Source organism: Macrosteles quadrilineatus, unplaced genomic scaffold (assembly GCF_028750875.1).
Source record: "Macrosteles quadrilineatus isolate MER2022 unplaced genomic scaffold, UCM_ALF_1.0 Scaffold_9__3_contigs__length_116548681, whole genome shotgun sequence".
Classification (NCBI taxonomy): Eukaryota; Metazoa; Arthropoda; class Insecta; order Hemiptera; family Cicadellidae; genus Macrosteles; species Macrosteles quadrilineatus.
This window is the reverse complement of record NW_026542602.1, coordinates 11373871-11399065: the sequence shown is the minus strand read 5'-3', so window position 1 is coordinate 11399065 and position 25195 is coordinate 11373871. Positions and strand designations below refer to the sequence as shown.

Genomic DNA, 25195 nt, shown 5'->3' with positions numbered 1-25195 from the left:
TTTATAATATTAGTAAGACTAGTGTACATGTTGCTCAAAATCGAGCAATTGCAAAAAAGTACAGGAGTTATTTATAAACAAATAACTTGTTTAAAAACTGATAACAGTCATAATTTCCGATGATTTTAAAAGAGTCGACTAAAATAATTAATAAAATAAATTAACTAATGGAAACACTCACAATTTACATAACAGTCCTATTCCAGTTTAAAGGTTTAATTATTTTTAACTATCAAACTACCCATGGACGGTAAAAGGTAAGCTTACAATTTAAGTCAACGTAAAAAAGGCTGTTAGCTTTTATAATGTACCGTACCTAAGTTATTTAGCCAATTTGTAGACAAAAGGTGTAGGCTACTTTAAACTCTACAGAACAGAGTTAAGCAAAAACTGGCAGAACTCTGAAATGAGCATAGGCATACTCATATGCCAAATTCTTAAAATAAAAATTCAATAATTAATAACTTATATCATTAAACACAAATCAACATCCAAAACTATACACATTTTTAATACAACATAGATTATTTGTACATGTTTACAATTAACATATGTTCTTCTTCCCACTTTTAATTTTTGCTTCGTAACGGGAAAAATCTGTTTCATAATCATAGAAATATATTTATAATAAATAATCTATCATAAAGTTTAAGATTAAATCAACCTACCACATAGTTTTAATTTTTTTGGATCAGCTGTCTGAAATCGTGAAATAATTTGACAGTTCTGGTTGTTTACATTTAAATGTCAAAGCTAATGTAAACATTGTGAGTTTCCTCATGCTTCCAAGGAGTCTGACAACAGCTGGAGTTTCAAAACAATGTTTGTTTCCCATGTTATTTTTATGGAGAAATACGAAACTTTAAAGGGCCCCAGGGACTCACTCTCTAATTATTTACCTAAAAAAAAAAGTTTCCTGCACAACTTCACGTTACGCTCTTTCCAACGACACCAAAAACATGTCAATCGGTTCAGTAGTTTTGGAGGAGTAATTGTCACAAAAATCCTGCTTGCGTATTAAATAAGTATAGATTAAAATCAGGTGTGATTATTTGGTATTACCATTGACTATTGGTATTACCTTTGTTTGACTATCAATACTAGACATTCCCATGGTAGAAGGAAAAAACATAGGTGTGCTATTCCCACATATTGCGTCACTCGGATTGCAAACAAAACATCACCTGATTGTAACTGTCAAATTAGTATGTATTTGTTTTGATTTGATTGTTATTGTTTTTTTATAAAAACACACATTATAAAAACAATAACACACCTATGTTTTTTCCTTCCACCATGAGACATTCCATCCCCAGTATTACTGTATTCTGTTTTGTTTATTTTAGCTTAACTTAACCCTCCGAGTGTCCATAGTTTAGGCCTTAATGTCCACCTATTTTTGGCCCCTTTGCAAGGTTTTATTAAAACGGATCTGAGAAGCTTAAAACAATGTTAATTCTAATGTTCTATATACCATTTGGTTTGGAAAATCATGGGCTTCAATATTATATATAAAACATAAGGAACATTTTTTCAAAAAAAAATTTTTTGGTAAAAAAAAATATAATTTTGAAAATTTTCAAAAAAAAATAAGTTCGCGCTCAATGAAATTGTATAAATTATAGGCCTATAAATATTTGAAAATAGCCACTTTGTTCTAAATTTAATGAGGATTACAAATATATAATCATATAGCGAGGTAAGTTATCAAATAAATAAGTTATGAGCGAAAAACGGATTTCAGTACATAGCGTTTAGCTAAGAATGCATAGCCTAACCATAGCTAGGAATCTGGCTGATAATTTACATCAATATCACTACCTACTTCTTCAGGATCATCAACCAGCACTTCAAAACCACTTAAATCTTCTTATAATGCACCACGTATATCACTACTTTTGATTTTTAACACTAAAACAATGATAAACGTAATAAAACACATCAGTCATCGGTCCGGGGGAACCTAGCTGTTTACAAATACACGCACGTCAGCTGTCTGCTACAATATTTTCGGAACTAAAATGAATAGCGCTTAGAGACAGACCTCTGGAGAAAGCTTAGAATATTACGGAAAGAACGATACCTAACTCGATCCAGTTCAATCCGATTCAGTCAGTCATAGAGCCTTCGCCGTAAACGATGTTTGTGCGTCTTAAACTCGACGCGTGACCCTACACAAAGTGTGTTGTGCGTCTATTTTTTGACGCGTGACCCTCGGAGGGTTAACCAATCAATAGTTTTATTAATACTCATGAAGTCAAACGGGGTGAAGCCCGTGGGTAACAGCTAGTTGCTTAAATTGACTATACATGCCTAAAGTAGATTTTCCACCAGCTTTATTGTGACATTTGGAACTGATGTTGGAATATTATGTTATTTGCATAGTCGGTTCACCACTTACCATCTTTTTTTGTATATTTACCGTCTTGTGAGTAACAGTAAAAGCGTAAATATATGTTTTAAGTGTTATAAGACGTTTCTTTTATTTACTTTCCGTTTTTTGCAGTACAGGATTCATATTTGAGTGCTGCTGTATTCTTTTTCTTCCTTTCTCATTCAGAACAAAATTTTAAACTGAGACGTACCCATGTCATGATCATGCAACAGCAAATCATTACACAAAAACAACCGTCTTGGAAAGATCATTATTTTATTGATTAAATTCTAATCTTAAAAAAGGAAGAAATTAATTAGTCAGCAACACACAAAAGCCTACATCAAAACTGACACCTTATTGCCATATTGATGAGAAGAAAATATTTCAGCTTCTATATTCAATGATCATATTCAATCTTCTTCAGTAGAAGTGTATAGTGCTTGGTTTCTCCGCTTGAACTTTTTGTTTGGTATCGGAGGTCCATCCTCACTAGGTTCTTGACTCGCATCTGTTTCACACGTTGATTGCGACAAAACCGATTCATTTAAGCTGGCTGTTGTGTTCACTGAGTCTGTTAACAATCATATCTATTAGAAGTTTTAACTTGTTTGCTAGCAAGCAGTACATATTTGTGCCCAAGCCATTTCCGTTAAGAGATAAATGATTACTTAACATATTGGAATCACTGAAATAAGAATATTGATACAGAAAGGTATTTTGTTACAATAGGTCAACACAACACACTATTATCACCAAAAATTATAATGTAGGGTTGATTGGTGATAATTCGACACACTTGTTAATCCGATACTGCAGTGAATGAGTTTGGTCAGTATTCGTACAATAGTGTAATTTTATTCCATATTGTAACTGGAGTTTCATTCAGTTCTTTCCAGTCTAATTTTGCATTCCTTGCTTTGAGTATTATAGGGATTATTGGTTATTGATTATTGAGTTGATATTATCTGTAATATCATTAATATTACTGCAATTATATGTAGTTTATCAATTAAACTTAAGTATGGATTTTTCAACATTTGAACTCATACAATATAAATACAAGAAAATAGGTAATTTGAACTATGATTACTAAACTTATAGGCTAACTTTCACTTAAATAGGTTTCACTAACAGTTACATTTCTTGCAAATATAACTGAACAAAAACAGCTGAACAGCAGCCTAACATGAGCTGCTCCCAAGGAGTTGCAGTTTTGTAAAAAATTGGTTTCTGTTTTGATGAGATAAGAGTAAGATATGAGATATGAAATATCAAGTTAAATAAATTATCGCAAGGACTCAAAAGTGTCTAGATATGAACTATTTATTGACAAAAGAATACTAAAAGATTTGCATCATCAGACTTTTTACAACATCCAATTGGATAATATTTAATATGTTGCCCGAATAAACAAGTGGACTTCTTAAAATGAGTTGCTGGTTGTCAAAATTGCAATAAAATATTTTTTACAGTAATGACTTTTATGAAGAAACGTCCGTGTTGTATAATACAGGGTGAGGGAATTCAGTACTATTTACCCTATACATATAAATAGCAAACAGCTTATCTTTTACCATTTTAAGTTAACAAAGTCATTTTTCCATTCCTTGAAAACAAAATCCTTCAAGTGATGTCCTTGTCCTACTTTACACTCCTTTACAGAACCCCCAATGAAAACAAAGAGCTAACGTAAAGCTTCCAGCAACGAAAGCATTCTGGCAAACCCTCTTTGGACTTTGAGTCACTGTGACTCACACTCTTTCAACATTTGCTGGTGTAACACTGTATAATACCTGTAGCTGTCAGGTTGGCCGTACTGTCCTGAGAGACCTGACTTGTAGAGAGCAAATCCTCTGAACTATCATCGGGCAACTCTAGCTTGGGCGGTGGTAAACTCATCCTCTTGATTGGGCTTGGAGTAAAACTGGTGTTGCTGAAACTGCCAAATGAAATAGTTGTTATAAACAAGTATATTAAAAGTCTTAAAAATGAACAAGTCCATCATAAGGGAAATGACAAAGGATTACACTTTATTAAAATGGTACAAGTAATCTTATTGTCTAGTCCTTTGTCATCTCTTTTAAAAGTTCTATATCCGTAACAGAAGACTTAAAATAAAATCTCTTTAGGGAGTCAGTTTATGCTTTTGAAAACATTGCCTTGAACAGTGTTAGTCCAAAATAAAGTTGTATTGTGTGAATTTATGTTTAGTTCACATTTTCCGCTATAATCATCCAGTAATCCAGAATATGTTTAAATGTGGCATGCGTCTAGTCCCAGATATGTCTGATTAAAGGAAGTACATTATACTGTATTTTACACTTGTTCCACATCTCACCTAGACTGACTACAAGTCTCGTCGTAGTCCGAGGGAGAAGTGAAGGATACTTGAGAAGTGTCTCTAGACCTGTCGGGTGTGAAGAAGGTTGGAGTTGATGTTCCAGGTGTCTCGTCACCTCCGCTGAGCAGAGTTAGAGGGTCGTCTACACCCAGCAGCTCACAGAAAGTGGTGGTTTGCGGGTTAAACTGCTGCGTCGCTCGTCCTTGTTGTCCCCCCTCTTCACTCCAGGCTGGTACCGTCTTAGAAAAGTTCCTCGGCACTTTCAGTTCACTATTGAACCTCTTAAGCACATGGGCTTTCTCCTCCTCGGTTGGAGTAAATATCCACCTGAGTAGAAATATTTTCTGATAAGTTTGAAAAAAAATATGGATGACTAGCAGAGTATCCATCCTTCGTACGGGGTTGGTTTGTTATAAGTATAAAATGCTTACTGCAGTTATACTTGTGCTTTGCATTTGCAATGGGGGAGGACATGGTTTGAGAAAATTTGGTTCTTTGAATTTATGGTATGCTATAGTATACCCCCGCCGCAGCAAACCTGCCGAATAAGCGAATTTCCATTCGTCTGAATTGATTTTCAATTAAATCTATTTAAATAACATTAGGTTTAATGAATAGTTAGGTTTGCTGCTACTAGGAAACTAATAAGGTATATTTTTTAGTAAAATATTAATAGCTTAGTATAAAAAAAATAAATTTACCGAGTTTGATCAATATCTTCTAATATATAAAATTCTCGTGTCACAGTGTTTGTTTGCAAACTCCTCCGGAACGACTTCACCGATCGTTATGAAATTTGGTGTGTAAATTCTGTAGGTATGCGAATCGGACGTAAACTATTTCCCGTTTCGAAATTCTTAAAAGGGCTCCGCCCCAGTGGCTCTGGAGTTTCCCATGTTAACCTTATGAGAAATGGAATTAATGAATCTTAACAGCTGTTTCAATTAAACAAGTTGGTTCTGTTCTATGATGTTCAATAGCATTAAAGTTACAAGGATTACCAACAGGGTGCAGCACTATTATATCTTTTACATTTATGACAACAGCTAATTTGCAACCAAAAGGTGAGTGAGCGTAGCGAACGAACTTCAACCTGGAGGCGAGTTAGCGTAGCGAACGAGCTCCAACCCAAAGGTGAGTGAGCGTAGCAAACGAACTTCAACCTGGAGGCGAGTTAGCGTAGCGAGCGAGCTAACCTGAAGGCAAGTGAGCGCAGCAAACGAGCTCCAACCTAAAGGTGAGTGAGCGTAGCGAACGAGCTCCAACCCAAAGGTGAGTGAGCGTAGCAAACGAACTTCAACCAGGACGTGATTGAGCGATGCGAACGAGATCATCTTGAAAATTAAACGTAACGGTACTTTCTTTCCATCGGTCTGTCTTAGGGGAAACCTATAACTTAGGCGATACGAAGTTCGCCGGGTCAGCTAGTCTATCTATATAAAAGGCAAAGCCCTCACTGACTGACTGACTCACTCATCACTAATTCTCCCACTTCCCACTTACCTAGGAGGCTGAAATTTAGTACACTGATTCTTTAGGCATTAAATAGGAAAACTGAGTGGTTTTTTCTGATCGGACTCTCGGGCTCCGCCCCAGTGGCTCTGGAGTTTCCCATGTTAACCTAATGAGTACTCATATTTAAATGGAATTAATGAATCATAACAGCTGTTTCAATTAAACAAGTTGGTTCTGTTCTGTGATGTTCAATAGCATTAAAGTTACTAGGATTACCAACAGAGTGCAGCACTATTATTTTTTTAAATTTATGACAACAGCTAATTTGCAACCAAAAGGTGAGTGAGCGCAGCGAACGAGCTCCAACCGTAAAGGTGAGTGAGCGTAGCGAATGAACTTCAACCAGGACGTGTGAGCGCAGCGAACGAGCTCCAACCTAAAGGTGAGTGAGCGTAGCGAACGAACTTCAACCAGGACGTGATTGAGCCATGCGAACGAGCTCACATATGAAGTTAAACGGGGCAAAGCCCGCGGGTACAGCTAGTCTATATATATAATACCCCCGCCGCAGCAAACCTGACGCCTAAGCGAATTTCCATTTGGCTGAATTGATTTTCAATTGATCTATTTAAATAACATTAGGTTTAACGAGTACCTAGGTTTGCTGCTACAAGGAAACTAATAAAGTGTGTGTTTTAAGTAAAATAATTATTGCTTAGTATAAAATGAATATATTTGCCAAGTTTGATCAAAAGATATCCATAACAAAGCAAACTACAACATTTTACAATATTCTCCATAAGAATAACATGGGAATTTTAAATTTACCATTTTTTTAGTTTTCTCCGTAACCAATAACCGTACAAAAACACTTTGATATACTGAATTGTTTGTTTTTTTAAGCTCTTTAAGAAGGTTTAGAGAAAAATTGGGAAATTTTGTGTTTTGAGGGTCAAAAGTGAGAAAAACCAATTTTTACCCCATAAAACCCCCCATAAAACCCTGTTCCCATGGTCCGATCATGCTGGATCGCGAACTCATTTAAGTTTATCCCGCCTTACACCTTCAAACCAAATTTCATCAAAATCGGATAAAAATTACTCAAGTTATCGTGTTCACGGACACATATATATATATATTAGATATATATATATATATACATATATAAAAATTTGAACGAGTGGTGTTTTTGGCCTCTGGGGACATCAAAATGAAAAAGTAAATCGGTCCCGGGCCTAAGTCTTACCATGAGACCTACGGTAATAGCTACTTCCCTATAGGGAAATTCGCTAAAAGGCAAAGCTCTCACTGACTCACTGACTGACTGACTCACTCATCACTAATTCTCCCACTTCCCATTTACCTAGGAGGCTGAAATTCGGTACACCGATTCTGTGGGCATTAAATAAAAAAACCAAGTAGTTTTTATTCTGATCGGGCCATCGGGCTCCGCCCCAGTGGCTCTGGAGTTTCCCATGTTAACCTTATGATTTTTCATATTTAAAAGGAGTTAATGAATCTTAACAGCTGTTTCAATTAAACAAGTTGGTTCTGTTCTATGATGTTCAATAGCATTAAAGTTACAAGGATTACCAACAGGGTGCAGCACTATTATTTTTTTTTAATTTATGACAACAGCTAATTCGCAACCAAAAGGTGAGTGAGCGTAGCGAACGAACTTCAACCTGGAGGCGAGTTAGCGTAGCGAACGAGCTAACCTGAAGGCAAGTGAGTGCAGCGAACGACCTCCAACCTAAAGGTAGCGTACGAACTTCAACCAGGACGTGATTGAGCCATGCGAACGAGCTCACTTATGAAGTTAAACGGGGCAAAGCCCGCAGGTACAGCTAGTATATCCATAAACAAGCAAACTACAACATTTTACAATATACAATCTACTGAAGGAAAATACATTTTGCTGGGTCAACCCAATATTTTGAATCAAAATCAGATGATGAAAATTATATTGAATCCGAATGTATGGTATGATTAATTTGAATATCGAATCCCAACTCGGATCTATTTCTAGAAAATTCGAATATCGAATCCGAACCCGGATCTTTTTCCTGTAAATTCCAATATCGATTCCGAATCCGAATCCAGTTAGAAACGGTAGATTCGTTCTCGAATCTGAATCAAATCTCTGAATAACATTAAAAAATAAACTGTTACCTCTCTACACCAGAGGGACCAGGCATATAGGTGATTCCCTTTTTGACCGAAAGCAGATGATTAGTCAGATGTAAAATGGTGAGCCACTCTAGGTCATAGCTCAACTCTAGTGTCTGACTGTCATCATGGTCCAGCTCCATTATCTACAACAGTCAGGTGTACAGGTGTTAAATGTATGTAACCGGCAATTCTAGTAAAAAATAAAATTTAAAAAAAATTACTGATCCTGAAAGATTGTTACTGTTTTGCTTGTGCTAAAGCAGTAACCTAGGTGCTAAGTATTTGCCTGGGTGGAATGAATGATGATCAGGTAGATGACAAGGTCATGTCAGTTTTTAAATAACCAAACAAAAAGGTTTTCCTAATAAGTCAATTATTGGGTTATGTTCAAATTCAAATATACTTATTAAAGCTTAGCCTCGCCAAGTTCAAAAAGCTTGTCGGGGTGTTCCAATTGATGCATAAAGATAACAAACAAAATTATTACATTTTTCTTCTTTTTTTAGAACATGGATACGAAAATCTACTATTTCTAAGGCCGTTTGTGGCATGCACTTCAACTTGAAACTAAGTAATTGGCAGAATACTTAAAGACTCTAAATGTAATGGAAAAAAGTAAATTGCTTTGCCATCTAAACTATAAGTATTTTTTTTACAAACAAACATTTCTTATCTTAAAATTAAACATTTACATGGTTATATGAAGTTCAGTCCTTACAATAAGTAAAGTTAATTCCACATTTACTTACTTGGAGAAATTTCCTCTTCGGCAAGCATTTATCTAATGCAAGGAACCTGGTGTCACCTTTTCGTGGCTGAAAACCCAACATTCATGTATTAAATTTAGAAATTAACCAATCTTACACTTCATGAGTCTAGACGTATAATCCCACTTACAGGCCCTGCTGGTATCATTGTTTTAGGCCTATATTTATTACTAGCAACAAAAACCAGCGTTGCCTGGGTCAAAATTACAAGGGCGGTTTTTAAAGTAAGAGCCGTTTTTGCTTATAACCCCATAGTTCGTTTGTACGCCGCAACGAGGCTCCTTCCCGCTAATTGGCATCATTTGTGAACAGAAGGAAGCAATTTCCAGCTCTGTAGTTGACATGTGATGCGAAGTGGACTGTGTAGTTAAGTGCTGTGCGTTTATAAAAGTAAAAAGAATTTCATGGCCATTTTGCTATTTTTACACTCAATAATAAATTTCTGCCGCTGCCCTCATTCATTGTATAAGGGCCATTAGCCTCCAGTCATCTGGCGGTGAATGTCGTGATTGGATATATGTTTCTTGTATTGTAGTCCCCTTCAAAAAACAACGCGGCGGAAGATTCAATAGTTAAATAATTTTTTAAACACACAGCTAAACGTACATGTTGGCTACAGAGCTGGGTACAATTATTATTCTGTTCACAAATGATGCCAGTAAATTGCTGAACCCTTAGGACGGCTCTGGAACCAACCAGACACCTTGAACAATTATTATGAAACTAACATTTCTGCATAATATTAGTTTATCACAAAGGTTATAAATGAAAAATGAATAAACTCACACCGTGTGGAACAATAGCAGCAAACTTGCAGTGTAGATGAGCGGCAAACCAGTAAGTTGGTTTGAGCTCGTGTAATAGCTCTTCAGCTGGTTTACTTCCCAATGCGTTCTGCTCTATATCCTGTCTTTGCGAGATAAAGTATGATTAGCTCATGACACTATAATATTGGCACTGTGTTACCAAGGCAACACTAAATAAACAAACCGTAATGCTCCTCTGGCATGACTTCACCATAGGCGACGGCAATGACGTAATGTTTGCCGTTTGTAATCAGCTGCTTGTTTTAATCTTTTCTTGGTAAGCAAAAATATAACAAAAAAATAACATTACCTCATTGCCGTCGCCTTTAATGACGTCACGCCAGAGGAGCATTTCGGCCTGTTTATTTAGTGTTGCCTTGGATGAACTGATTTTTAGTCTATATTCAGACTAAATTTGGGAAGTAATCATTTTCAACTTCTTTACAGATAATAAATGGTTGATGGTTCAAGTGGAAGTTGATTGGACAGGTATTTGTAAGCATAACACACGTTCAAAATTATATTGATCGATTTCATCGGTTGAAGCTTATTGTTGCATACTTATCATTAATTTGTCATATCGATAGTAGAATTTACACAAACACAATCGTAGTAGGCGAAATGATTGAATACCAAACAGCTGCTTATAAGCATTAGTAAAGTTTGAAGTTGTTTTGAGAGGTTAGCTTTACATGAACACTCGGTCATTTTGCAGTGAAACTTGAGCTTGACTTGAAAAAAGTCACTTTATGCCACAGTGATGACCTACTATTATTATTACTCAGCAAAGGGTGTAATGGGTTTCAACCAAACACTTTTTCCCAAGACTTTGGATTTCCATAGATTGAGAGAAAAACATAAAGAAAATGGACATATTAAAGTGAATTAATAAGCCCTGCAGCTCAAAAGGTTTAGTAATAGGCCTATAGTTAAATAATGGCGTTGATAAAAACAAATATCTAGTTTGATATTTATTATATAATTTACTTACTGGAAAAACGGTTTCCTCTGGAGCAGTGTATCAACATCCCCGTAGTCAGTGACTCCTCTTGGCCAATCATGTGACAGCATGATGTCCACCGGCTGAGTCAGCTATGACAGAACACTAGTAAATTTTTTATCACATATTCTCCTATCCACAGGAGATGTTTAAGGCTCCAATCCACAAGCATTCAACTGTCTTCACACTAGTGAGGAACAGTATGTGAGAACTATAAGAAAATTTACTTTAACTATCAGTATCCTTTTTAGCCATTTTCCTGATAATCTAGCAACTACTGTAAACACCTTTCCAATTCATAATAGGATAAGGTTGTGAGACTTAACTGTATTCACCGTCAAACATTGACATTTAATATTTTTGTGACTCTTATTCATACCTGTTTCAGTCTGAACACCTCCAAGTTCCTGATGTGGTAGACTGATCGCTTGGTCTCTTCACTGTAAGGAGGTTTCTCATAGTGTCCTTTCATATAATCTCTACTCTTGTAGATACCTGACAGGCCAGCAATGCGTACACCTCCAAAATTCACGACACCAGCATAACTGAAAAATGTTCTCCTAAGCTTATTAATGTTTGTAACAACATTTTAGTAGGTAAAAAAGTAAAAAAAAGATAACATTTTACTTTTGGGCAACTAATATTGACGAATTGGCTATAGTCCAATCACAAAATTTAGGCGGTTTGTCCACTGTTGTATGAAAATCAGGGTGAGGTGGAGGCGGAGGGGATGAAATCGCTTCCCCTTAAACCGCCTAAATTTTGTGAACAGAGTATATATAGTAGATCATATCAATGTCCATGCTACGGTAAGAAGGCTTTGTACCAATAATATCTGTTTACACATATTTGTATATGTTCAGAAATATTTGAAAAGTAGGATTTGGGTCCCCTTTCATACTGCCTATGCTCACAACAAGCATTCGGTTTTTACAAGAGTTTGTGAGCATGGTAATGGTTTGTTAAGGGCAAGAAGAGGTGTATGTGATTTCTGAACTTATTATCCTCCAGCAATTATAGTGTTGAATAAAACAGAAAACGTCACAAGTGCAGAAACCTTAAAAATACAAAGGGGATTTTTCCAGACACCATTGTTTCCATAAACACACACCTTCTGATCAAGAGGATAAAAGTGATCCTTTACATCTCAGCAAAACTCTTTACAATACCTTGATTTTTATTGGACAAAGATATTTTTAATTACTTTTTCAGCCACATTCAATGTGTGAAAAGGTGGTGATACAAGGCTAAGATGATACTATTGACTATTAGATAGAGAAGTAGACATACCATCTATATGGAACAGATGTCGCCAATTTTTCACTAAAAAAGAATGTACTGTCAGCAGATGCTTCTACTGGATCAAATCAAAAATCAAATCAAAACATACTAGGATGAGTCAATATTACAAATATCTTTGATGATTTTCCAACAAGTGGCAAAACACTCACTAGCAATTAAAAACTCTGTTTTTTTGTAGGTGAATATCATAGCCTATGTAGACCACCCAGAATGTTACTCAAATTATTTGCAAGCAGTTATCAAAATCAGCATTATCTTAGGGCCTACACCTGACTTCAATGATTGATTGCTAACACACTCACCCTAAATAATATATATTAGGAGCCACCCATCCCCCATAAGGGAGCTCCTGTAAGTGATTTGATGCCTCATGGTTCCCTCCGATGAACAGTGTAAGGATGGGTGCTTCTTTCCCCCCTGAATAATACCTGCACAAAAGGTTTTAGATTAAGTAAAATATAGTTACCTTGCATTTTAAGTCCTGTGTTAGGTTCAAAATGTACTGCTACGACATTTTTTTCTGTAAAAAACACCAACTACTTGACACTGTAGACCTACTGGGTCTAATATTGAATTGAAAATTCTTTATAGCTCAATATACATATATACATAGTTCAATATACATAGTTACGGTATAGTTTTTGTAACAGTACAATCACAATAGTAGTTGAAACACAATTCTGAATATAGTATTTCTACAAATAAATGCCTAGATATACCTATTACAAGTTTTTTTTAGCTTTAACTGTTTACAAAACATCAAAATAGCATATAAAAAAAACATAGAGCAATAAACCCCTAAGGTTAAAACCTGTGCGGGATCTATATTTAAACCTTACACAAACTCAGTAGTAGGCTTTAGATTGCCTGGTCGTATAATAAAGACACTGATAAACATTTTTACTGTATCAGTGACAAGCAAGCCAGTAGAGTCTGCAATCCTTATATATAATTTTTAAATAATGTTCCTTCACATCCTAGGGCAGCAGAAGGAGGCTCCAGCCTCGAACCGTTTTACACATTGCTTCAAGCTAGGCTTAGGGGGTCGCAGCAACACATAGCCATTGGAGGTTGGCGGGATTCGAACCCAGGACCTCGGGGACAAAACCTACTCTTAGACGGTAACCTAGACTCTTATAAAACAACATAGGGCAACAAGTTAATAGGTTATTCAACTTCAAGCACTTACTTGTAGAAAGAACAGATGTTCCTATACTTTTGAGAGACAGCCATACAAGACAAATCTTGTGAGTTTCTCGTAGATTGGAAATCACCACAGCATATGAGAAGGTCAACTTTGAATCCACCTTCTTTTTCCATATACTGAATAGCATTATAAATTTTCTCCAATTCTCCGTGAGCACATCCTTCGATAGCAATCTTCATGATTAAATTTTCTAGAGCACAAGATAAAGCTGTAAAACATTACCCATTAGTATTAGTACAGTACATTATTGAATTACAGTACTTGTTAGTACATTATTGAATTACAGTACTTGTTAGTATATTATTAAATGCAACATAAAAAAAACTTCAGGTTGAAATTCTTAAGATGTCAGAAAATTACACACTTTTTCTCGTTCCTTCATAGCCTAATTTCCATAATCACCTAGGCTAGGCCATTTTATAGATTAGGCTTAAAATAAACATAACTTAATGTTAATAATATATGAACATGCTTGTTGTAAGCATGTTTTAAATAGTAGGCTACTTAAAGGTTTTTTTCTCAGGGTTGAAATCATACAAAATCAGTTTGTAGGTAATATAAACTAAGTAACAACCTTTATTATAACCTAAACTTTACCTTCCTAATCTAACCTAACTTCTAAACACTTAATGCAGTCACGAATTTGCATAAAGCTCGACCGACCACTCTGACTTACCTAAATAAGAACAAGCCTAGGCCTACATGTAATTAGTCCGACATGCATAGCCTATCTATATGCATGTCCATCTAAATCTCCATGACAAAATTCCCTTTAATAGAACAAATTATTGTCTACAAAATCACTTGAAATATTTCTATAGTAAATGATAATTTTGTAATCAACAACGTTATTCTTCTCATAGTCTATGTTACTCTCTTCACTTAACCTCAACTTAGCAGACTAGCATCAACCTAAAAATTTAAGACAACGCTGTGCAACTCTTCAACAAAAGCCACTCTAAAGTCTTCATGATCTTGCTAATGAACCTCTGAAGCGGGATTTATTTATTTTGACGGTGAACACCATTTTACAATTAATTTTACATTATGATAGGCTACATGGGACAAAATGCTTTTTTACATGCTGTTAAATATTGTGCAGATACATGTACAGTGATACATGCAAAGATGGATTTTTAATGAAAATGAAGTGCGGTTTAACAATGAAGAGTGATTTTACCATTTAATTATGTAACATTCTTGGCGATTAATAGACTACCGTAAGTTATAACCAGGTACAATAATAATTAATTATTACATGCTTGGCGATAATTAAACTATAACTAGGTAGGCTAACAATAATAATTGGCAACACTGGCAGTGGTGATAAAAGCGATATGAAAACGAGTAATAGTAATTAATAACAATAACAGACTAGAAATAGATAACAGTGATAATGAATGACTAGGGTGAAGAAGCAACGGTGATAAAATGTATTAAGGGTAACAAAGATAGACTATGATGCAACAACAGGTCAATTCGAAAAAACTCCCCCCGCCTCACAATGTGGTTGTGGCACTTTAAAGGCGCCACCAGTAAACGTAACACAACACTGTTCCGCAACTCAAACACTGTAGTGAGGTCACTTTAGAGGAGTAGCCTCCGGAACTCTCGCTTGAATGAAGCTGGTGATGGCCCGAAGAAGTCAAGATGAGAAGACACATCTTCGCTGGTTCTCAGGAGTCTAGAGATGCCGTGGTTACAAGCGTAGTTAGTCAGCTGGTATTTCCTTCTGAAGACAGATCTGGATTGAGCCCCTGGGAATGGTGAGGTCGATGTTGTTTAATACCTCAGGACAATCGATGATCCCATTTACCAGTTTATACAGGAAGATGGTGTCACAGACCCGTTGCGGGATGAGGGAGGAACTCAGTATCCAGCTTTTAAGTATTTTCAATGTTTAAGTAGGTAGCCTAGGTATATATTTGATGAATTGTGTAGTGTATGGGAAATGACACTAGGATCTATCCAGAACTTTAGTCAAAAATAAAGAAGACAAGTATTCAATCGAATTTGAAATAAGATTTAAGTCAATTACAAATGAAAGAAAGCTCCAAATAAATGTAAACCTTTAGTAACTTGTAAAGTACTGTAACTTAACTTATTCTTCAGTTAATGATTTATGTTAACATTTTCCATTGAAAGCATAATGGCATCTTCAAAACGGATACCTAAGTTACCCCAGCCTACCTCATATATTACAATTACAGTAGAACCTCTTTCATCCGAACCCCCGTAATCCGAACATCCACTAATCCGAAAGCCTCATTGCTGTACTCTATACACTGTACAGTAGTTATTTAGGCTGCACTTTAAGGTCCTACACTAATTTGAATGAAAATATCAATCGATATATCGATTAATCGATTGTTTCATTCGATATATCGTTTGGTTAATTAGGTAAGGCTAACCTAAACTAACTAATCAAACAATATATCGAACGAAACAATCAAAAAATCAATATTTTCATTTGAATGAGTGTAGGACCTAAAGTAAAGTGCAGCCGTTATTTATTGTATACTGTATTTATTGATATACGTACCGTAATTGTTTATATTGTAGTGTACAGTACTATTCACTATGTTTACTACCATTAAATAAGCACTGTATATTACATTATAAAGCATTTTTCCCTTTTTCCGTAACAATTATACGATCCATTTTAGCTACTGTAAAAAAAGCTGTACTGTACTGTGCTGTGTGTACTGTGCTGTACTGTAGGTAGGCTGTGTAAAAACAACAATATATGTTCTGTAATCTAGACTATTTAATTATCAATTATCAATTATTGAGATGGGGACGCCACCTAGGTGCGTATTTTAACCCAAATATGAGTGAAGGATGAGTGTAGAATGGTGTGTGATGACCACTGTAGCTTTGTTACTGACTAAGATCAGCGGTTTCATTAGTCAGGATCATTTATTTAAAGCCCAATGATCAGGAACAGCTGGGTCCAGTTTCGAACCATCAAAAAGCTGCTGACTTTTCTCAATAGCCCAAACCACCCCAGTCCCAATTAAGTTAACATAGTTCGGATCGGATTAAAGAGATTCTACTGTAATGAAAACAGAAAAGTCTAAAGGATACCAGATACTTACCAAAAAAACTATGCAAACAAACACTGGAAGCGCTATTGATTTATGTAAATCTATATCACAGTATTGCACCGGTGTCTCCTATCATCACAAGTTTTAACCTAAAATAAAGTCACTAAAAAAATATATACCGTACATTATTGTTTGTAATAATTTAATTCAACATAAGAAGTCTGTTTACTTAATATGTAAAAATAGATTCAGATAGACTGGCACTGTTTAAAACCTTAAGTTATAGGTAGGTTATAAGTTATTGTTTAATTATTTGAGTTTTGGTTTTGGTGAGTTCGAGTTCAGTAAGGAAGGACACTAACCTCTATCTAGTCTCAGTAGTCTCTACTCTAAGTACTCTTTACAATTTTGAAATTTGAAACGAATTATTCGAATTCGTCAGTAAAACAATGAATTCAAACCCTTGTGTATTCATTATTCATTGGTAAAATAAACAAAACCAACATAATTAGTAATTACAAAACAACTAACGAACTAAACTAACAACATCAACATGACATAATATGACAAGTAAGTAAAGTAAGACAGACTCATTACTCATTTTTTAAATCAAAATCAAACCATAAGAATAGAATGAAGCTTCCATGTTTAGCCAAGGAGTATAACAATAACGAGTAGCTTGTGGTAGCTCAGCTATAGAGTATATTAAATGCATAACTTATTTATAAATGAACAACAATAATAAAACAAAAATTTAATAGGAATAAAACGTGTATAATTGAAATTACATCACAGAGAAAAAGGCAATGCAGAAGTGTGCAAACTGTAGATTTTTCCAAGATCTTTGAAAAGACCTGCTATTATCCAAAATTATTGGTGTTTTTGTTTAGTTTTAGAGAATGTGTGTTTTACAGCAACGTCCAAAACCGCCTTTATCCCCCTCACCTATTAGATTTTGACTATTTGATAATTTTCAAATTAGATTTCTCATCCTTATGGGACAGCTGATGCCAATTTAATTATTAGTTCTGTACGAGTGTACGGTGCACTCAAGGCCCCACTTTCTAGTGAGGCCTTACCTTGGTGCACTGCGAAGGTCGTGTTTTGTTTACAATTTGTTCCTTTTTGTACAGGAACGATGGATTTACCTCCTATCGACAACTGTATGTTGACGAATCTTGTTGACGAAGATCTGATTATAGTTAGTTTGTATAGGTCACCCAATGGCAACATGTCCACTTTTTTTGATAATTTTAGAGGAGCTATGAAATACGTTCTCAGCCTTGGAAAAAAAGTAATAGTCTGTGGGGACTTTAATATTGAAATGGCTAAGATGGAGGAACAAACCTCAATTAATTTTACGAACCTACTACGGTCACTTGACTTAAAATGTAGTAATAAATTCCCTACAAGAAACGATGCCTGTTTAGATAACATTTTAGTAAATTTCTCTCAAGATTTTTACAAAATTTCAATCTTGCAAGGCGCTTTGGCCGATCATGATCCACTGCTTTTTAAATACCATAGACCTGCCTGCAAAAGCTCACAAAATGTAGGCCTATCTATTGAGCAGGCTAGTGTTCTGGTTAGGAAACAAAACAAACAAAATCTCAATCTTTTCCGTGAGGTATTGCAGGGCGAGTCATGGGAAGACATTACAGAAAATGAGAGTTGCCCAGTAACATTGTTTGATAGTTTTTTTGATAAATTTGTTAACCTCTGGTACTATTGTTCTCCACCTGTTAAGAAAAAGCTTAGATCAGATAATAAGACTAATTTAGTGAAAAACAAAATCACCTATTATAGTGATAGTTTAAAAAAAAGTAAGGAAACCATGATGGCTTATAATTCTTTGTACAAACATTTTTTTTAAATTGATTCTGTAAAGGCTCAGGCAGCTTATAATATCTACAATAGCTTAAAAAAACAGTACAGGAAGGATTTAAACCTTGCTAAAAAATTAGCCTGTGCTAAATACATTAACAATTCAAAAAACAAATGCAAGGCCGCCTGGGACATAATAACACAGGAAAATACAACCACACGCACATCTCATGTTACTCTTGACCCTAACAAATTAAACACATACTTTACAGATTCAGTTGAGGAACTGGCCAATCAAGTGGGCCAGACTCAAGACACACCAAGAGAACTACTGGAATCTACACAAAAATTGGACATCTCTAAATTTGAATGGATACCTATTACACCAAATGAGGTAACAAAAAAAGTCTCAAAATTTTCAAATTCTAAATCTATGGATCACTTTTGGTTTTCAAACTACATAATCAAGAATATTATACACTACATATCTACACCCCTCTCCACTGTATTTAATAGTTGTCTCCGTAATGGTTATTTTCCTGACCAACTTAAAGTCTCAAAAGTAACTCCAATTTATAAAAAGGGTGATAAGAATCTATGTCAAAACTATCGCCCAATCTCGATAGTACCAATCTTATCTAAGGTTTTCGAAGCTCTCATGTTAAAACAGTTAAATTACTTTTTTGACTCTAATAACTTGATGACTGATTATCAATTGGGTTTAGAGCTGGCAGATCAACTACGATGGCAGTCTCTCACATTTCCAATTATATTATTAATGCTTTTGAAAATAAAAATACTGTTTCTATGCTACTTTTTGATTTATAGTAATACCAGAAACAAAAGAACCCTCGGCCGATTCGAGCCGCGCAGGTTTGAATGGTACGGCCCACCTACCTGCGCGAACCACGTGATCTTTTCGTTTCTGCGCAGGTTGTTTTGTTCGTGGTATATCTATAACAAAAGCTTTCGACTGCATCCCGTTTGACATCTTGCTAGCTAAACTCAAATTCTATGGACTCAGCAAAAACACAATAGAAATGCTTGAATCTTATCTGTCAAATAGGAAGCAATATGTTAGTGTGGAGGGTAAACACTCTACAATGACCACAATTAAAGCAGGTGCTCCACAGGGCTCAGTCTTAGGCCCTTTCCTTTTCATAATCGCAGTAAATGATCTTCCATGTAACACTCCTATCGAATGTGTAATTTACGCAGACGATACCACAATTTTTACTTCTGATAAAGACCAAACAAAGCTCTCAGAAGCTCTTTCTAAAGCAGAAAAGAGTGTTTTAAACTGGTTTTCTGCAAACAAACTGATCTGTAATCAATCCAAGACCCAGAAAATTGATTTCTCACTCTCTATTAAACAATCAGACCACTCAGTAAAAATTCTTGGCTTCCATCTCGATAGTAAATTAAACTGGAAAACTCACGTAACAAATTTGAGCAAAAAACTATCGAGAGTTTCATGTTTATTCTGGAAACTCAAGCCTTTTGTCGATATTGAATATCTCAAACTAGCCTATTTTGGGCTGTTTCAATCCCATATTCAATATGGAATCCAACTTTGGGGTCATTCCCCCCATGTCCATGAGCTTCTACTAATACAAAAAGAAGTCATTCGCACAATGTTAGGGGCTGCCCCTGCGGAGCACTGCAAACCACTTTTTATCAAACTAAACATTTGCACAATCATTAACTTATACATCTACAATGTACTAATATACACTAGAGCTAATCTCAATGAGTTTTCCACCAGGCAGAATTACCATTCTCACCATACACGAAGTAAGGAACAACTGGATATACCACATCACAGGCTAGCCATCACAGGTAATTCTTTCAAACTCAACTGTGTGAAATTTTATAATAAGCTGCCTGAGCCTCTTCAGGCAGACAGCCTTTCTATTTCTCTTTTCAAATCCAAAATTCATAGCTGGCTTGTTGCAAATCCTTTCTATTCAGTCAAGGACTTTTTGAAACATAAAATTACAATAGAATCATTCACACTGTAAGCTAGGAATTCTCAATCTTTGTTAGCTGTAGATATAACATACTTGTTGATATTGATATTGATATTCTGTTTAATGTAATTTGACAATGCCTATTCCTGTATACAACCTGGTCAACGGCAATAAACTTTCTTATTCTTATTCTTATTCTTATTCTTACTGTTGGAAATCCATTACGTATATTACCAATGACTTTGGTTAAGTAATGGACGAGAAGTTAGGATTGTGTTGACTGAGATTTGGTTGATTTGCCTATACAAATAACACTGTGTTCACCAGTGATCCCGGTAAGTAGGCTAGGTGCGGATGGACTCTTCCATTGTTGCGCTCACGTTCACTCATCCCATTACGCGCAAAATAAGCGTACCGGTACTACTATATATATAGGCCTAGCCAAACAGAAAAGCTCAAATCATGAAAATTAACCTTAAAAAATATGATCAAAATTTGTCGACACTATGCTCCAGTATCACCGTACATGAAGTAGACACAAAAAAAGTAGTTTCAAAATGTACAATGGAAAAGGTCTACTTGTGGTTGTTTAATATATGACAATATTGTCTGCAATAGACAATTTAAGAAAAAACGGATCCACAAAATGTGCCCTCATTGATTTGTTAATTATTTTTTGTATCAATGCGGTGGAAGCCGGTTAGACAGTGGTGGGTTATTGCTTTGCCGACTTATCGAAAGCTTTCTACTGTGTCGCTCATATAATTCTTTTTGGAAAAATTATCTTCAATTGGCATAATGGCATTACCGGAATGAAGGGCTCGGATGGAACGAGTCACGGCCACCTTTAACTCCAGGCCGCGGCCTTCGAAGTGGCAACATCGCAAATGGTGTTGTAACAGCTGTTTTGTTTGGAAGCAGCTAATGGCATTTTTGTATTTACTCCGCTTAAAATGTACATAGATTTTTAATTCTCATTGTTTCGGTTTCAATTCAGTATGCAGGGGCGTCGCCTTGGGGGGGTGGGGGGGAGCCTCCCCCCCTAAAATCTGAAAAGAGAAAAGTTGGGAATTTCCTTGCCACGAGTTGGGACAGTTGGGAAGTCAGATAGGCTACAAGAAAAATATTTTTAAACTGAACAAAATTTAAATATTTGCGAAAATCCATCAAAGATAAAAATTTCTTTGACTTGGACAAATAAACTTGACGCTTCTTTGATTTCATTTAACTTTGATTAAACAAGGCTAAACACGCTTTATTTTAAGAAATCAATAATCAATTAGGGGTATAGCTTGTTTTTGTTCCTTACTGGACGTATGTTGGCTACCTTGATCCTGTCCTGTGTTGATGATTCCGAATGATTCGTCTGCGAGACTGCGAGTTTGAATTTTGAAAGTGCAAGCAATGTAGCTCTTCTGTTCAATTATGTTGTTTGTTGGTGTTTACAAGAAATTCAAAAAAATGTTTCACGTCAGTCACATAAAATATATTTTATACCTTTTTTGTAGTATTTGGAGTAGGCTAACTGACCAGAGTACTTGCTAATAAGCAGATTAAAATAACATTAAAGATAGGTTTTGTGTATCGGTATTACCTTTAAAACTCTTATTTTTTAATAACCCAAAAAAGAATATTTATTCTCTGAATATATTTAAAAAATCTACACCAGTTATTTATCATTCCCAGTTAAGGATTTACAAAAATGAATCAACTTATCACTCTGAAACCTATGTGGACAAAACGTAACCTAAAATTGATGTTTGACTTTCACTCTAAGTTTGATTTTTGTCTAAGTTCTAGTTTGATGAAGATAAAGGTTAACATTTTAGCGAATTTCCCATATAGGGAATAAGCTATTACCGTAGTACTCATGGTAAGACCTGGACGCGGGACCGATTTTTTTTTTCGTTTTAAGGTCCCTAGAGGCCAAAAACACCATCCGTTCAAATTCATATATATGTATATATATATATATTTATATATTTATATATTTATATATATATATATGTGTCCGTCAGCACGATAACTCGAGCAAAAATGATCCGATTTTGATGAAATTTGGCACAAACGTGTAAACCTACGTTTATTCGAACGAGTTCGCGATCCTGCATGATCGGACCATGGGAACGGGTGTTTACGGGGGGTTTTATGGGGTAAAAATAGGTTTTTCCCATTTTTTACCCAAAAAACATAAAATTAAGCAATTTATTTCCAAACCATTTTGTAGAGCTTAAAAAAACAAATAATTTAGTATATTGAAGCGTTATTATGCACCTAATGGTTACGGAGAAAATTCCAAAAAATTTAAAATTTAAAATTCCATGTTATTCTTATGGAGAATAAGTAAACTGTTGTAGTTTGCTTGTTTATGAACATATTTTGATCAAATTTGGAAACTGTTTTTATTTCTTACTAACTATTAACATTTTACACAAAAAAACAGTTTTACCCTCCCTGATGCAGCAAACCTAAGTACTTGTTAAACTAATTATATTTAAATCGGGAATAAATGTTATATTTTTAAGTAGACATTTCAGTGTAAATCCAATCAGTCAAATGGAAATTCGCTTAGTCTGCAGGTTTGCTGCGGCGGGGGTATTTATTGTATGTATAAGTTTATTATCAACCAAGTTGAACGTTTTTATTTTATACGAGTCTTATTTTAGGTTTATTCTTTTCTAGACTAGAATAATATTATTCACAACACTGATATTAATATTTCATCATTACAAACTTGTTTAGGCGTACCCTATTTGTAAGTTTTATGAAAGTTAAAATGTTGATCTTAACTTCTAAAAGTATTTTAATTTCACTATTTTGTAATAAAATATTTTTTCTATACTAATTTGTACTCTGAGGCTTATTTTATATCCCTAAAATTTTACACTGCTACGTCTGCTACCACAATGGTTTGTAAAGTATTTGGATTTGAAACATTACTTGTTTAAGTTTTTTGAAGTCATAAAATTTCATTATGAATTGGTAGAAGTTTTAGAAATTGAGTAATTTTGTATATATGTAAAACTAGCTATGTTTTGTTAATGCAAGTTTATAAATAGGCTACTGAATCGAATGTTACTGCAGTGTAGTATAATAATTTGTATATTTTTAAAAATAGTACAGAAATTGATTTATATAAAAAAAAATAGTTTGGAAATCTATGTTAAGTAGTTGGGAAATTTGAGGCTTCTCCCCCCCCCCTGGAATTTAACCAAGCAACGCCACTGTCTGTATGTTTTATTTTGAATATTTTAATAAATTTATGTTCATAAATTTCAATAAATAAAGTGCGAATTAATGAGCTGATGTCACCTGTCTGCCATGTTATCTTATAGGACGTCTGTCACTAAACAACACACCACTTGCCAATTCTACCAGACCGCGGCCTGTAGTTAAAGGTGGCCGTGTACGAGCGCATTCATGGCTTGGACGTATCACCATAGATAAAACCATAGATTAAACATACTCCTTGAGGAGTATACGAAACTTGCTCTGGGACTCTGCTTCATCCTACGTAGGATGATACGGCATCGTCGCCTCTGGCCAGTATCTAGAAACCCCTATTAGCTTAAGAGTTTAATTTTCATTCTTTTTGTAAGAAATTATAAATATTAACGGTAAACTTTCTTATCTGTTGTAAAAAATACCCCCGTCGCAGCAAACCTGCATACTAAGCGAATTTCCATTTACCCGGCTTGATTTCTTCTAAAATATTCCCTATAAATTTTCAGATTTATTTCCTATTTAAATAACATAAATTTTAGTGAGTAGTTAGGTTTGCTGCTATGGGGAAGTTGTTGAGGTGTGTTTTTTTTAATTGAAATATTGATAGCTTAGTATGAAATAAACCAAATTGCCAAATTTGATTAAAATATTTCCATAAACAAGCAAACTAAAACAGTTTATTTATTCTCCATAAGAATAACATGGGAATTTTAAATTTACAATTTTTTAATTTTCTCCGTAGTCAATGAACATTCAAAAACACTTCAATATACTAAATTATTTGTTTTTTTAAGCTCCTCAAAATGGTCTAGAGAGAAATTTAGAAATTTAAAGTTTTTAGGGTCAAAAATGAGAAAAACCCATTTTTACCCCATAAAACCCCCCATAAACCCCTGATCCCATGGTCCGATTATGCTGGTTCGCGAACTCGTTCGAATAAATGTAGGTTTACACGTTTGTACCAAATTTCATCAAAATCGGATCAATTTTGCTCGAGTTATCGCGCTAACGGACACATATATAAATATATATATATATATATAAATATATATATATATATATATATATGAATTTGAACGGATGGTTTTTTTGGCCTCTGGGGACCTCAAAACGAAAAAGTAAATCGGTCCCGGGTCTAGGTCTTACCATGAGACCTACGGTAATAGCTTATTCCCTATATGGGAAATTCGCTAATAACCAAATCAAAATATCGATCGTTTTCTTAGATATAGTTTGGTTAGTGACCTAACTAACCAAAGGATTTTTAATCAATTATTTTTTTTCAAACAATGTATATAGTATGTTAGGTTGTACCTTTGCCGCAATCTGTTCCGATAGAATCAAAAATTTATATTCAATAATTGATAGTGTTGGAAATTAAAGTTTCACAAAAGATCAACATTTTTGAACCGAGAAAAGGACGAGCACTAATAACGACTTGGTTACCCAGTTGTATGGATTATAGCATAATTATAGTTAGCTCATTTTAATATTATATGTCTCAAGGCTCAATGGTCTGGACAAATGCAACCCACTAAATTGCTTCTCACCATTAATACGATTTTTGAAGAAACAGGAATCCGACTTTGAGATATATTTAAATATTAAAAAAAACATTCAAATTGAAAATTTCCTAACTAGCATCATGCTAGCATTTTATTAAAAAAAAGCCCGGGAAAATTGTATTAATGAAGTAGTGTGG

At 34.9% G+C, this 25195-nt stretch overlaps 1 protein-coding gene across 2 annotated transcripts; it reads right to left on the bottom strand.

Annotated features, from left to right (window-relative positions):
• Window positions 1-1705: 1705 nt before the first annotated feature.
• Window positions 1706-16977, bottom strand: LOC129002571 (lariat debranching enzyme). 2 transcript variants are annotated; one of them, XM_054430478.1, is made up of 11 exons: window positions 16837-16977; window positions 13410-13635; window positions 12523-12648; window positions 11298-11463; window positions 10910-11010; window positions 9899-10022; window positions 9095-9160; window positions 8346-8488; window positions 4716-5045; window positions 4171-4316; window positions 1706-2948 (listed from the first exon to the last, which is right to left on the bottom strand). In XM_054430478.1, the coding sequence occupies exons 2-11, from the start codon at window positions 13604-13606 to the stop codon at window positions 2788-2790; spliced, it is 1560 nt and encodes a 519-aa protein (XP_054286453.1). In that variant the 5' UTR covers window positions 13607-13635; window positions 16837-16977; the 3' UTR covers window positions 1706-2787. The 2 variants fall into 2 exon arrangements, with proteins under 2 accessions (XP_054286453.1, XP_054286454.1); XM_054430479.1 differs by lacking the exon at window positions 16837-16977 and adding an exon at window positions 16526-16612.
• Between the last annotated feature and the right edge of the window lie 8218 nt (window positions 16978-25195).